This window comes from Elephas maximus, chromosome 17 (genome assembly GCF_024166365.1).
Source record: "Elephas maximus indicus isolate mEleMax1 chromosome 17, mEleMax1 primary haplotype, whole genome shotgun sequence".
Lineage (NCBI taxonomy): Eukaryota > Metazoa > Chordata > Mammalia > Proboscidea > Elephantidae > Elephas > Elephas maximus.
Window position 1 is genome coordinate 83154517 of NC_064835.1, and position 15401 is coordinate 83169917.

At 41.0% G+C, this 15401-nt stretch overlaps 1 protein-coding gene across 4 annotated transcripts in view; it reads right to left on the reverse strand.

Annotated features, from left to right (window-relative positions):
* Nucleotides 1–6737: 6737 nt before the first annotated feature.
* Nucleotides 6738–15401, reverse strand: part of SLC9A4 (solute carrier family 9 member A4) — a 77288-nt gene continuing 68624 nt past the window's right edge. For all 4 annotated transcript variants that reach the window (XM_049857015.1, XM_049857014.1, XM_049857016.1 and 1 more), the window contains one exon: nt 6738–10612. In XM_049857015.1, coding sequence (XP_049712972.1) covers nt 10257–10612 — 356 coding nt within the window. In that variant the 3' untranslated portion in view covers nt 6738–10256. The remainder of the gene's footprint in view (nt 10613–15401) is intronic.

Sequence of the window (15401 nt, forward strand, 5' to 3'; positions counted from 1 at the left end):
ATTCTTTTTGGTACAGTGATTCTGTGTATTCCTTCCATCTTCTTTTGATGCTTCCTGCATAGTTTAATATTTCTCCCATAGAGTCCTTCAAAATTGCAGCCCATGGCTTGAAGTTTTTCTTCAATTCTTTCAACTTGAGGAATCCTGAGCATGTTCTCCCTTTTAGTCTCCTAACCTGGATCTTTGCGCATTTCATTATAATATTTTACATTCTCTTCTTAAGCCGCCCATGAGTAGGCCAGAGGGGAAAGGGGGGCTAATGGTGATGGAAATACTGAGTTATTAAGCACAGGGTTGCACATCAGATTATTGTAATTGCTGTCAATAAATTGTATACCTGTAAAAAGTTGAATTGGCCAAAGTTATATGATAGATAAATTTACAACAACAAAAAACAAAAAGAAGAAGAACAAAGAAAGAGTAGCTGCTGAGGCTGCTCATATACAACCAAAAACCTCATGGGATTTATTGCCTTGGTTTGGACATTTAGGGTATGGTTTCATGGGACATGCTAGTAAACTGGCCTAATAACATGTTTATGCCTCTGTTCTATTTCCTATTTCTATGAATAGTGTCTGGGGTCTTAAAAGCTTGCAGGCAGCCATCCAAGGCACAATAACTGGTCTCCATTCGCCTGGAACAACAGAAGAAGAAGGAGAGTCAGCAATAGGAGGAGGATATGGAATGTGTGGCTGATTGTCTCCACGAACATCTGCCTGTTTTGCCATGAGACCAGAAGAACTAGATGGTGTCCGGCTACCATTACTGAACATTTTGATCAAAGATCCCTTAGAAGAATCCTGATCAAAAGGGAGCAAATGCAGAACAGAATTTCAAATTCTCATGGACTCTAGACTTCCCAGAGCCATGAAGGTTCTTAAAACCAAACAATAGTTTAGCTTAACTGGTAAAAAATGTCTGGCTTGAGCATTATGTTCTTTTAAGAACTACCTATATGGAATTAAATTAACAATAACAACTCAAAAGATTAGATAGAGTCTTAGAGGGCAGTGAGTTATGTTAATGGAGGAGAAACAACTCAGAAAAGGGGAGTAAGAATGGTCGCACAACTTGAAGAATGTAATCTGTGTCACTAAATAGTACATGTAGAAATTGTCGAATTGTATGTTTTGCTGTATGTTCTCAACAACAACAAAATAAAGGTAATTATATATAAAAGTAAGTACATAAATAAATCCTATGAGGTAGATACTATTACTATCCATCTTTTACAAATAAGAAAACTAAAGAAAGCACAAAGAGGTTAAGTAACTTTCCTGAGGTGATCTTACAATTATGCAGTGGCAGTCAGAAGAAAGAGAGTAGGGAAAATTCTGAAAGACTTTAAAATTCACCACAAAGATTACTGGGTATTTTCAGTGGAATACCTAACCTAGCCATCTGAGTTATTTTATGGGTTCTCTTTGCGAGCTTTCAGTTGTCTTTGAATTGTTTTATTGTCTTTAAGCTAATTGCAACTCTGCCATTTGTAAAACCACCACCTGTTTGTCAGTTTGTTGTGCTACAGTGGCTTGCACGTTGCTGGTAGCTCTGCCACTTTTACTTCCAATATCAATATTGTTACCTGTAGCAAACAGGTTTCAGTAGAGCTTCCTGACTAAGACAGATTAGGAAGAAAGTCCTCGTGATCTACTTCTGAAAATTAGCCAGTGAAAACCTTCTGGATCACAATAAAATGTTGTCCGATATAATGTTGGAAGATAGTCCTCTAGATTGGAAGGTACTACATAATGGACACAATAATGGACTCAAACATGCTAATGATTATGAAGATGACCCAGGACCTGACATCGTTTTGTTATATTGAACATAAAGTAGCCGTGGGTCACAGCGAACTGAAAGGCAGCTAACAACAAGTTGTTGAAAACTAACGGCAATGCGAACATGCAGATAGTTCATTCAAGCAGAGCAACAATCGAGTTCCCTTTGCACTGGGCAAAAAGTTTGTATTGTAGCTATTTGTAAATTTAGCATTCTTGATCGCTGTCTTAGTTGTCCAGTGCTGCTGTAACAGAAATACCACAAGGGAATGGCTTCAAAAAACAAAAGTTTATTCTCCCATGGCCTTGTAGGCTAGAAGCTCAAATTCAGGGTGTCAGCTCCAGGGGAAGGTTTTCTTTCTCTGTTGGCTCTGGAGGAAGGTCCTTTTCTTCAATCTTTCCCTGGTCTAGGAGCTTCTCATTGCAGGAACCCCGGGTCCAAAGGATGAGCTTTCCTCCCAGTGCTGTTTCTTAGTGGTATGAAGTCCCCCTTCTCTCTGCTTGCTTCTCTCTTTTATGTCTCAAAAGAGGTCGACTTAAGGTACAACCTAATCTTGCAGGTTGAGTCCTGCCTCATTAACATAACTGCTACTAATCCCAACTCATTAACATCATGGAGGTAGAATTTACAACACATAGGAAAATCACATCAGATGACAAAACGGTGGACAATCACACAATACTGGGAATTATGGACTAGCCAAGTTGACATACAGTTTTGGGGGGAACACAATTCAGTCCATAACAATTACCTATAAATATATGGCTCTTTGAATTCTCCTTTGAATTGATTGAAACATCATATTGGTTTCCTCATTAATATAGACTTTGACACATGTTCATTTTATATTTGAGAGTCATGATTCTGTATTTTTTTAAACAAATTTTACTTTAACAGTATTCATCTGACCCCACACTTTTAAGACTAGAATAATAGCTAAAGTTTATTGCGGTGTAACTGTATACCAGACGTTCTACTAATGGCTTACTGGGTTAAATAAGTTGGGTAAGTAAGACTTTACAAAGCCACAGACCAGGATTCAAATTCAGGTCTGTTTTACACCTGTGCTCTGTTTCTTCATCACTGTGTTGTATTTCCTCCTCAGATTCTTTCGTAGCCACAGAAATTGTTTGCTCCCTCAAGACTCATATAGGGCTCTGTACTTCAGAGTTTACTGAACTCTTGACTTCATTCCAGTCCTTAAGCTGGGTGAACCAGATGTCATCCCCAATTTAGTGCTATGGAAACTGAGAGGTTAAAGGCGTTGGTTAAGCTCACACAGTTACTAAGTGATGGAACTTGTCTTCAAACCACACCGTCTGATCCTGAATTTGTCTATGTTGCTTTGTGGGAGGAAGACGCTGTAAACAGGTGGCTGATGCTCAGTGGGAAGGAGTCTGTTGCAAGGTGAGCTGCACTGCCTCCAAGCCTGGGGAAAGGGAAGAGCCCTCAGAAACAGACCCTGCATGCTAAACCAAGATTTGACCCCAAAGTCAAAAAGTTTCATGGCCATTGAGTTGATTCTGAGTCATAGTGACCCTACAGGACAGAGTAGAACAGAGCCTCATAGGGTTTCCAAGGATGTAAATCCTTACAGAAGCAGACTGCCACATCTTTCTCCCATGGAGTAGCTGGTGGGTTCGAACCACCGACCTTTTGTTTAGCGCCAAGAGCTTAATCACTGCACCACCAGGGCTCCTCGAGATTTGACCACTGCTCTAAAATAGTTAAATTTTAGGATTAATTAGGACTCATTAATGCAGTAACATTTTTTCAGGGTTTTCTTTGTAGCTGGCCCTCAAAGAGTTTATAGTCTAGAAGGGGACATTGGGAAGTACACCAAGCCTTGCAAGTAATTTATCAAATGTAAAATTATCTTCTTATATGTGGAAGTTTCAGGAAGGGTTTAGGGCTCTGATGTAATCACAACAGTACATTTTCTCCACCAAGTTCATCCTACCCACTAAAGTCATAACCAAACCAGCCATTTCAAATCTCTTGTTTTCTACTCGTTCTATCTGGCAGAATTTAACCATCCAAATCCACTATAGATGTGTTTTACTTTTCCAGTTTTCATATTCATTCTTGTAATCTTTGTCCAAATATTCTCCTCAGATAGCTGCCCGAAACTCCATGTGTTTGTGGACTGCAGCTGCAGCTGTATTGTCTAAATGCAGAACTGGAAATTCAGCTCCAGGGGTGTGGGTGAGGTACTGCAATCATTGTTTGCTGAACCCCAGGCTCAGAAGTCTGCTGGTTTGTACTGCGCCACTCTTTGTAACTTTCCCGTGGACGTATCCTTGGGTGAGGACCTGCCCTTTTGTCTCCTCCTTTGGAGGACAGTATGTTTCTCTTTTCTTGACTCTTTCGGAAACTTGCTTTTTTAATTTCTGCATTTAGAAAGTTGGTGAGCCCTCCTCCCCACCACACACACAACCCCTTTTAAAGATGGCACAGTTAGATAATAGAGCTGAAGTCTGAATCAGGTCCAGGTCAAGCACAAACTAAAAACAAGGGCAGCCTTCACAGGTGAAATAGTACACCAGCGAAACCCAGAGCCAGAGTTTCACTTGCTCTTAGTTACCCAGAAAAATTCCTGTAAGGAAACAAAATAAATAAAACTCTGTGGGGCCTTCTTTCCTTTAAAACGGGTTCAGAGGCATGGTACTATGTGACCCTTCGCTTTTGAAAATGTTTCTCTAGCTCTATATCTAGTATTTCTTCTACTAGCTCAATGGTAAAAATTCAGTGGGATTAAACATTAACATTTTGAAAAAACCATGAAAAGGTAACTAATGTTCTCACTTCACTGTATTTAACTAAAGACACAGACCACTGAATGAATGATTTGGCCACGGCCACTGTTGTCTTCTATTTGTATTTTCAAAGTCAAGGAAAACAGAAAGGAACCTGTGGCAGTGACGACAGAGGATACGCTAAATCATGACCTGGTTTCCTGAAGAGATTTTTTACTTTTTTTTTTTTTTTTAAGTAACTCAACATGCTCTTCACAACAGCTACCATGTTGTTACTGCAGCTTAGAGGATAGCGTTAGTGGCTTTGGAGTCATTCAAAATGATACTGTCATTTACTGGCCTTATGTCCTTGATGAAAACTTTCTTGTGTTTGTTTCCTCACCTGTAAAATGGAGACAAAAATCATAATAACTGCCTGAGAAGGATTAAAAAAATTTTTTTTCTGAATGTGTGTATAAAGTTCTTAGTAAAATGGCAGGCCATCGTGTGCTTTCAATGAGTGGTATAGTGGTTACCAAGAGTATGTTTCTTTTCAAATATGATCCTGATGCTTCCATAAGCAAAGTCATTGTCCCTACCGCCTTCTAGCTATTCAGTGGGATTGTTCATTTATATTCCCACTGTACATAAATGGCACAGTGCGGTACCTGGGACCTCGTTTGGGAATCAAAAACAAAGTTCTCTGGAAACAACATAAAATTGATATCCAAAAGAAACTCAGTTTAAAATCACATACTGCAATATTTTCTGTGCCCTCAAAAAATAACTTAAATTTTCAGTTCTGCTGATTATCTACTTTTTAGATCATCCACTAAGTTTGTACAAACAGGTTTTCAAAACCTCAACACCTTTCACTATATTTATCTGTTAATTTTAAAAAGAAAAACTTTTTTTTTTTTTTAATAATACACCAAGGTACGAAGGAACGTCTGCATTGCTTCCTATTGGGTCTTTCCAAAGTGAGAAAGAGAACGCTGTGTAGATCTATAAGGCGCTTATTAAATCCCGTTTCTTCTCAGGGAGGAGGTTTTAAGTTGGTGGCTATGAACCCGACCATGTGCTTTCTAAGCTCTTCCTTAGAAGGCGTTGGATGTGTTACTTCATCTCCCAAAACTTGTTTCCTTTCATTTAAAATGGGTCATACTGGCATCTATGTATGTAAACCCATTGCTGTCGAGTCAATTTTGACCCATAGCAACCCTGCAGGACAGTGTAGAACTGCCCCATAGGGTCTCCAAGGAGCAGCTGGTGGATTTGAACTGCCGACCTTTTCGTTAGCAGCTGTAGCTTGCTGTAGCTCTTAACCACTGCCCCACCAGGGCTCCACGTATATATAAAACATTTGAAATATCAGTGCCTGGCATATGGCAAAAGCACTCTATAAATGCTGGCAATTACTATTCTATTCCACATCGATTGCCTAGAGCATAGAGTTAGTATCCTGATTTTAGACCCACCCATTTTGATTTCAGGAAACCCCGGTCGTGTACTGGTTAAGTGCTACAACTTTTAACCAAAACTTTGGCAGTTCAAAGCTACCAGGTGCTCCCTGGAAACTCTATGGGGCAGTTCTACTCTGTCCTGTAGGGTCACTGTGAGTCGGAATCGACTCAACAGCAACAGGTTTGGTTTGGTTTGGTATTTCGATTACAAGATCTGCATTACCATGCCTGGAAACCGGTGTAACCATCTTGGTTTAGTCAATAGAATGCTTTCAGTTACTTTGTTGAACAAACCCGAACTTGAACATGGCCGGGCAATGGAAATGTTGATTTTCAAGCTACTGCACTGACTTGAGTGCCCCTGGCTTGCAAGCTCATTAGAGTCTCAGAAAGAAAACGAGTTGATTAAATCAATGGCTTTGCACAGATGAAAAAACACATCATCGCTAATTACAGGACTGACTCGCACTGATGCAGGCATCTCTTTTATTCCCCTTGGCTTATGGCCCAATTAACAATTAACAGTGACTGATGTCCTAAAAGGAAGCGTTCTCTGCACTGCTGGCTTTTCTCAGCAGGAGTTAGAAACGAGATACTTGACAGAGTTTAGTCAAGAAAAAAAAATTAAGCACTGCAAGAAATTACCTGTTTTATTTGTGGATAAAATATGCTTGCAAAAACACCAATATATTCACTGACTTTATTTAGAAAATATTTTATGTTTGCTAATTTTGGAAGGTTATGAAACATACTAGAAATTATTATTATTTTTTCTCCATGCTTAAAACACATACACACTTATCCCTCTAGCTTATATTTATACGTTATGAGAATCACTTTTTTGGAAGGACTGTCTCTTCTTGTAGCAACTAATTCCAAAGAATTAAACCCTGCTGAATTTTTCTACATCCAAGAGGAAGTTAGTCCCCCTTTCTCTACGGAATGCTCATCACGAGAGAAGTGTCCAGGCACAGCTGTGATCCTGGCCAATTTTTGTTTCAATGTTTCTGCCCCCATCGCCCCAGGTATCCTCTATTCTGTCAGTCACACTATCTCTCAGAATAAGTTTCTGGTGTCAATTCTTTCTGTCTCTTCATGAAATTAAAACAGTGTATGCCCTCTTTCATGGGGACACGTATTTAGTCTAAATAATAATAGCTAATAGTGATCAAACTCTTACACTAAGACAAAAACTAAGCTAAGGATTTTACATCTATTATTTAATCTTCAATCATTCTATGAGGTAGATAATATCATCACTCTATCAATCAAGAAATCAGCTGGAGGAAGATGAATAACCTGCCCAAGGTCACACAGCTAAAAGTGGTCTGAGTTCAGAGCCTGGCCTCTGAAGTAACTATATTGATTTTAAATCTAAGTGATCTGGGTGACAGGCACCTGAACAGATGAGGAAGGGTTCTGGGGGCTTCCTGCAGGCTGAAAACACCAACCTAGGCTGATTTCATGAGTTCTGTTTACACAGAGTGGTTCCTTCTTATACACAAATGGCAGCTCTATCACTGAACGCAGGCGGGGATTCCAATCCTACCTCCCATGACCCTTTAGCTTTTTCTAAGAAGATGAGAAGCACAGAAGTCTATGGCCTTTATGAGGGAAGCATAATAAAGTTTCCAGAACCCCATTCTCCACTTTTTCATAGCAGATTCCCAGCTACCCTTTTTGCAGGCATTTTAGAGTCATGAACACTGTCAGGCTTGGGGAGGATGAGTAAGAACACTTACCATATCCCCAAACACTTGAGAACGTGTGGAAACCCCGCAAGGTAGAAGATCATCATATAGGCTAAGTAAACAGAAATGTTACTTTACCCAACTTCAGAATTTATTAAAACTCAAAACCGTTCAAGCTTGCAGTATAAATGGGTCTGAGAAAGCTAAGGGTGGGGTGGGGGGGAACCTCATGGAAGGAAATTAGGATTTTGTGGGTTGTGTATCTGATTTTTTGGACTTTGAAGATAAAAAGACAAAATCTCTGGGGACACTGGCAGAAAGAGACTGCTCAGTAGACAGAAGCCAGGCCAGGCTAGCAGCCTCACATGGTTTCATCGCCTCCTGAGGGGAGGTAGGGAACCAGGAGCTTTCTCTACACTCAGGAGGAACCCGTTGCGCTGCTCTGCTTGAGGCCTGTCAGAAAAATCCATCCCGTGAAACCAGTACCCAAGAGCGTTCCAAGGTGCCCACTACACGCTCCACCAATGCCCAGGGAGGACTGCTGCTAAGGAAAATGTGGAATGGAGATCAGATCACACTGCATTTTGAAACAGTAAACCAGTTGTTGCCAAGTGGACCCCGACTCACGGTGACCCCATGTGTGTCAGAGTAGAGCTGTGCCCACAGGGTTTTCAGTGGCTGGTTTTTTTGGAAGTAGATCTCCAGGCCTTCCTTTTGAGGCACCTTTGGGTGGACTTGAACCTCCAACCTTTGAGTATAGCAACTGAGCTATGAACTGTTTGTACCACCCAGGGAGTGCTCTGAAATGAAGGATGATTAAACAGAGAGATTCCCCAAGTCTCACAGCTCCCTCTACCTGCCACACTCTTCAGGCAGGGGCTCCATGGTCACTTTCCAGGTGTGTGCAGCCTCGGCCAGTGTCTAGATGGCCAAATGGCTTATGGGGAAAACAACCTCATTACGGCTTCTACCAACGAAAGGGCCAACTTTCAATCTTTTCTGTCAATCCTACCACCTCTCCACTGCATGGCACCAGTGTCTCAGAGAAGATGAATTCCACTCATCAGTGGAAAATCTGACAAAAGCTAAAGAAAAAGAAAAGAGGTAAACCCTAAAGATGAGAAATACTCTGAAAAATGAATAAAAAATAAAATGAACAAACCACCCTCTCTGCCTTTCAGACCACGAACTACTCAAACAGGCATGTGGTTTTTGTTAGGTTCTGTCCAGTCAATTTCGACCCATAGCGACCCGATGTGACAGAGTAGAACTACCCCACTGGGCTTTCTAGGCTGTAATCCGCCAACCTTTCGCTTAGCAGCCGAGGTCTTAACCATTGCACCATGAGGGCTCCTTGGAGTAGACATCTGCACATTTATAATCATATATAGCCATAATTCACAGACAGGTTTTATGGCATGTCCAAGGTAGTCACAATCCTTGGTCACATTCCAAGGAGGAAGTACTCACTTCTGACTTAAGTGGACCAAGGTCTATGGAGTAGGTTGCATTTGATCATTGCCTTCAAAGATGCATAGAATTAAATCAGTTGGAGATGATGGAGATGTCAGCAGTGCAATGATAAAAGACATTTTGATTGACTATTATAGCTTAGTTATTTAGCACGAAGAAGAGTACTTTTTAAATACGTTTGTCTACAAGTGGCTAGACAGAAGAGAGGGAAGGAGAGAGGGCAAGAAGGGAGCAAAGATAAAGTGGTCTAGGAAAGTTCTTAAACTGGCCTGTGAGGATTAAAGTTAAGTTTGGGGATGAAGAGGATGGAAAATTAGACTGGGAAATAGTTTCAAACCCTAGGGCAAAATACCACACCCTACAAATGCACACCTAATAAATATCTGTTGTTTGTGTCATTGTTATTAAAAGCCTGTTTATTGCTGTTTTGTTTTTAAAGTTTATTTTTAAAATAAATATTCCAATTATAAAATAGACTACAAGCCCATTGTTCCCAGATTAATCCTGTAATCTGTATCACATCTGTCATCGATACTGATGAAATATCCAATGTTATTTTACCTCTCTCCAGAAACACAGTTACTGCCTGTTGAATATCAAAATCAGAACTGAATGCTTCACTTGGGAGGGAGGATAGTCAGCTTATGAAACCAGCAAGTCTCCATGTGACCTTGGGCAAGGTGTCCTTATCTGTAAACACAGGGGGATGGGCCCAGTGATTTTCTAAAGCCCCTCCTAGTCCTAATCTGATTGTTAATTGCACATAACCTAGTTCAATGTGAATTACTAACAAATCATGCTTGCATCACAATATAAAATATAGATCAGATGCTCTTGATATAAAGCTCTTAGGAATTCTTAGTGAATAATCCCCGGGGTGATTCACTTCTCTCATTCATTGGGAATTCATTGACAAGCGAAGAATGTGGCAAAGCCTGTAACTTCACTCCCAGTCCTCAGAAGAATCTCCCTGTCCCCTTCTTATGTAAATATTCTAATAGCCTCCAGAAAGTAAACCCAATTAGTCTTACAGAACTCTGAACATTCTTCTTTCATATAAATAGGAAGATGGACTCTTGAAAAATACAGAAACAATCCTGTAAACAATAAAACTATTTTCTTTGGAGCAAAGGACTGTGGGACTTGTGGTGTTCCCTATGGCTTCTGTGCTCCCCTAACCATCCGGACACGAGTGGTGAAACCCCTTCCTCACTTTCCTCTTCAGATTCATACTCCTCATCCACGGCATGAAAGAGGGGCTTGGGCCTTAAAGCCACCCTTCTGGCTCTGCCAGTATGCTCTTCGTGGCTTGTATTTCTTTGATAGCCAACGTTGAATGGCTTCCGTCCTTTGTGTAAGCTCTTCATTGGGATTGTCTCTTGTGTCAACTGTCTTTCTTGAAGGGACCCTGTTCGAGAGTGTGCTTTGAAAATGATGGCAGGGGATCCTGAATCACTGCTGTCATCGTCTGCAAAAACAATGACAAGAAGAGACAGGCACATAATACCAGAGAGTTAAGACTTAACAACCAGATGGCAAGAATTCAGAATGAAGCCAAGTCCTTTGTGAGATTCCAGCTCTTATAGTCGACTTTCTTTTCATGATTTTTTCCTTTCCAACGTCACTGCCCAAACAGGGTGGAAACAGAATCTATATGTGCAGTATGATAAACAAATGGAAATGCGTGGAAACGTGTACATCAGGCCAGTTTTCCCAGACTCAGGTCCTACAATACTTTGTGTTTCAAAGACCATCACTGACACAATTAAAGAAAAACACAACAACAGAACTGAACGTTACACGGTACTGCTAAATGAAAACGGTTGGCTTTCTTTTGGTTTGTTTTTTCATCAGTGGTTATCAGAACCAAACCAAACCAAACTTGTTGCTGACGAGTCGATTCTGACACATGGCAACCCTATAGGACAGGGTTGAACTCTCCTGTAGGGTTTCCAAGGAGCAGCTGGTGGGATTTGAACTAACAACCTTTTGGTTAGCAGCTGAACTCTTAACCCTGCACCAGCAGGAAAAGCATTACATCTAAGCTTCATCCCTCTCACCTTGAAGTACCCAATCTTACAGGAACAGAGATGAGAGGGACGCATAGCAGGGAGCTATGAGCCAAAACAGCAGTGACTAAATGCTTTTCCAGAGGAGGTAAGTGGGCGATCACAGTGTGGCTGGCATATGATGACACTAATAATGATACTAAAAACCAGAAATCAAACCTGTTGCTGCTAAGTCAATTCTGACACACAGAGACCTGCAGAATAGAGTGGAAGTGCTCTACACGGTTTCCAAGGCTGTAATCTTTACGGAAGCAGGCTGCCACATCTTCCTCCTGCCAAGTGGCTGGTGGGTTCAAACTGCTGACCTTTTGCAGTTTGACCGCTGTACCACCAGGGCTCCTGATAATAACTGCCATTTATTGAGAATTTACTATGTGCCTGTCATTGTCCTCATCAATTTACATATAAAAGGCCATTTAGTTCCATAATGGCCCTGAGATGAGTAAAATTCATTCTTCATTTCATAGAGAGGCTGAGTTTTCACAAACTCAAAAACTCATTGCCATTGAGTCAAATCCGACTCATAGCGATCCTATAGGACAGAGTAGAACCGCCCCATAGAGTTTCCAAAGAGTGCCTGGTGGATTCGAACTGCTGACCTTTTGGTTAGCAGCTGTAGCACTTAACCACTATGCCACCAGGGTTTCTGAGTTTTCACAAAGTGAAGTTGTTTTTCAATATCACGTACCTGGTAAAGACAGAACTAAAATTTGAGCAGAGCCTGTCTAGCTCCCAAGCAGTGTTCTTTATCACCAGGTTGTAGCCCTCTCCTTATGGGTGGTTATGAGGTTACTTGCGGGCAGTGGTGGTTCATTGGTAGAACTCTGGCCTTCCCTGAGGAAGACCTGGGTTTGATTCCTGGCCGATGCACCTCATATACAGCCACCACCTATCCATCAGTGGAGGTTGTGAGTTACTATGATGCTGAGCAGGTTGCCACAGGGCTTCCTGACTGAGATGAACTAGGGAGGCAGGCATGGTGATCTACTTCTGAAAATCAGCCAGTGAAAACGTGATGGATCACAATGGTCTTCTGATCTGCAACCAGTTAAGGGCAGGGCAGCATTCCATTTGGATAAGCACAGGGTCATCATGAGTTGAGAGCTGACTGGATGGCAGCCAACAACAACGACCCGAGGGTTCATAAAGGAGCGGAGTAAAGCCACCGGGCCTTTATGTAATGTCCTCTCGGGTTACCTTCTACATACCTAAATCATTCATATGGCATTGTCTTTCCTTCATGTCAATGTGTACATATCTTCCACGGAATATATTCCACAAATTTCATTTATTCACATTTCCTCAAATTTTAATCTTATAAATTTAGTTCCCCTTCAAATAATCTCCTGAGAATTTAGATATTCTAAAATATTTACATGTAAACCTGAAAGTAGTTTTCCTTTTCCCACTTTTGTGGCACAACGGTTAAAGCACTTGAATGCTAACCCAAAGGTGGGCGGTTCGATTCCACCAAGCAGTCTGCTTCCATGGAGATTACAGCCTTGGAAATCCTATGGGGCAGTTCTACTCTGTCCTACAGGGTCTCTATGAGTTGGAATCAACTTGACAGCACTGGGTTTACTCCTCCAAAACACACACACACACACACACACACACACACAGAGCTAGAACTAATATACCCAAAGGTTTATACTTAAAATGTGTTTAGGATATGGGACACCAGAAAATCTTAAAATATTCTGTCTAAAAGCATTTTAAAAAATGTAACCAAATTCTCTATCCTTAGAAGGTAACTTGGAAGTTGAGGGGTGAGGGTGAAGGGAAGCAACTCCTTTGAGTAAAGAAAATGACATTAGTCAGTGTCTTTGTTTGTGTTTTTATTACTGTCCTTTCATTTGTGCCCTACCATTTTGGCCTGAGATCAGAGTTCTTCTTGTTTTTTTGGTGCTTGGAATACTACCTAAGGAAAACTCTGTCTCAAAGCTCTGTACCCAAGAGCCTATCCCTTCTCTCACTCCCTGTCTAACTCCAGCTCCTGGTTCCTGACCATCCCATTTGAGGAAATAAGCTCCCCGTTGGTGGACGGATTCTAGCCATGGTTTCCTGACCCCCTTTTGGGTTACTTTATAGTGGGTTCCAAGCACTAGGAAGAAAAATGCTTGGGCAGGTGACTCTCAAGTTTCCAGTCAACTCCAGTCACTATATCTGCCCAAAATGTGAACAAGGATTTGGCTGGAAAGCCAAAGGAAAGAAGGAAGGGTGGGGACCGTGCTTTGTCCTTCTTTGCTTAACTCTCCTTCACCTGAACACCCCAGGCAGTGCAGTTCCAGGGATAGATCAGCACAGCTGTTTGCAGCAAAATCTGAATATCTCTTCTTCTATTTTCTGCCTTAATGACAGAAGGAAAAGAAACAGGACAAGTGTTTTCTGCTCAAGGTAGGGCAAAGCTGAATATGTTGTTGTTGTTAGGTGCCTTGGAGTTACTTCTGACTAACAGCGACCCTGTGTACAATAGAACAAGACACTGCCCAGTCCTGCACCATCCTCACGATCGTTGTTATGCTTGAGCCCATTGTTGCAGCCACTGTGTCAAGTCATCTCATTGAGGGCCTTTCTCAACACAGAATATAGGAAGGTGAATGTTAACTACCGCCTACAACATAAACTGTTTAGAGACCCAGAACTCCAAGTATAGCCCTTTCCCCTTCTCTCTCCACAGGGGTTTGAAGGCAGCCCTAGGGCACAGGAGATGTTTCAAAGCTTTACTTACAGTGCTACCAAGATGCAAAAGAGCCTTGGGCGGGCTCCATGCATTTCTCTGTCAAGAGCAAGGAATGTTCTGACCCTGGGAGTCAAGGGAGAGATAGGAAGGAAAAACCTCTCTCCAAATCACAGCTTGTTTAGGCAGGGCTGCCTGTTTGGAGGGCCATAGCCCTTGGTGTTCTCCCCTAGAGCACCCCCAACCTCCCTGCAGCCACTTCCTCGCTCCTCTGCTGCAGAAAGACCTCAGGTATGGAAAGAAGATGAATTTGTACAACTTTGCCAAGACTGTCTCAGTCTAACCCTGATTATCATTTTAATTATCGAAAACTTATTTAGGATAACTGGTAAAGCAGGTACCACTTCATTACTTTTTTTCCTCAGATTTCTAATCTAAACACTCTTTCTTTGCTTACTCAGAGGAAATTTAGAATCAATTGATCAAATTTGAAAGAAAAACGATTTAATTAGGACTAGGAATGTATAAAAAAAAAAAAGTATACCATGTCTAAATTAATTCCTATAGAACCAACATTTTTCACACTGGTGTCTTAACTTTCTAGAGCGCTGGTTGCACAGTGGTTAAGAGCTCAGCTGCCAACCAAAAGGTTGGCAGTTTGAACCCATCAGCCACTCATTGGAATCCCTATGGGGCAGTTCTGCTCTCTCCTATAGGGTGGTTCTGAGTTTTGATTTGTCTTTCTTTCCAAGGACACCTATATCTACCCATGTATTCAAGTCTCTTTTTATGTCCTTCAAGAGTAATAATAATAATGGCTAACATTTACTGTGCATATACTTGGTTCCAGGCACTGTTCTAGCAGCTTCCTGTGCACTGACTTCCTTTGTCACAGGACAATATCATTGTAGTGGTCAGTACCAATGCCATCCCCTGTACAGAGGGGAAACTACAGCCCAGAGAAGTAGTTTTATTATTATTATTTTTTAGATAGGTGCTATGTATTTTCACCTGGTATTTTATGACTTTTACTGAAAGCATGAGTGAGATCTCCTTTGGAGTATCTATTGAAACAATAGGATTTATATCCTTTGTCCTATTAATCTGATGAACAATGTAAAGACATTTCCAAATATTAAACAATTCTCACCTCACTGGAATAAACTCCATTTTGTAATGATATGTTATTTCTTTAATGATCCGCTGAATTTTATTCGTTAACGTTTTATTGAAGACATATACATTAGTGCTCAAATGAAGCCTGTCTGTGGTCATCACCTGCTATTGTAGCCATGGGATACTGGTTTCCATTTCTTAAGAAATAACTGTGAGGACTTCTTGTTTTTTATGCACTCAAACAACATAAGCAGCACCAGGTTAAAAGTAAATAAACAAATCTATTACATCCCTGATACCTATTGCTTTTTGAACTCTGTTTGCTTTCGTTTGTGGAATACTTCTTTGATAACATAAAATAAAATTGGTTATAAGAGTGTGTTCTGGGAATA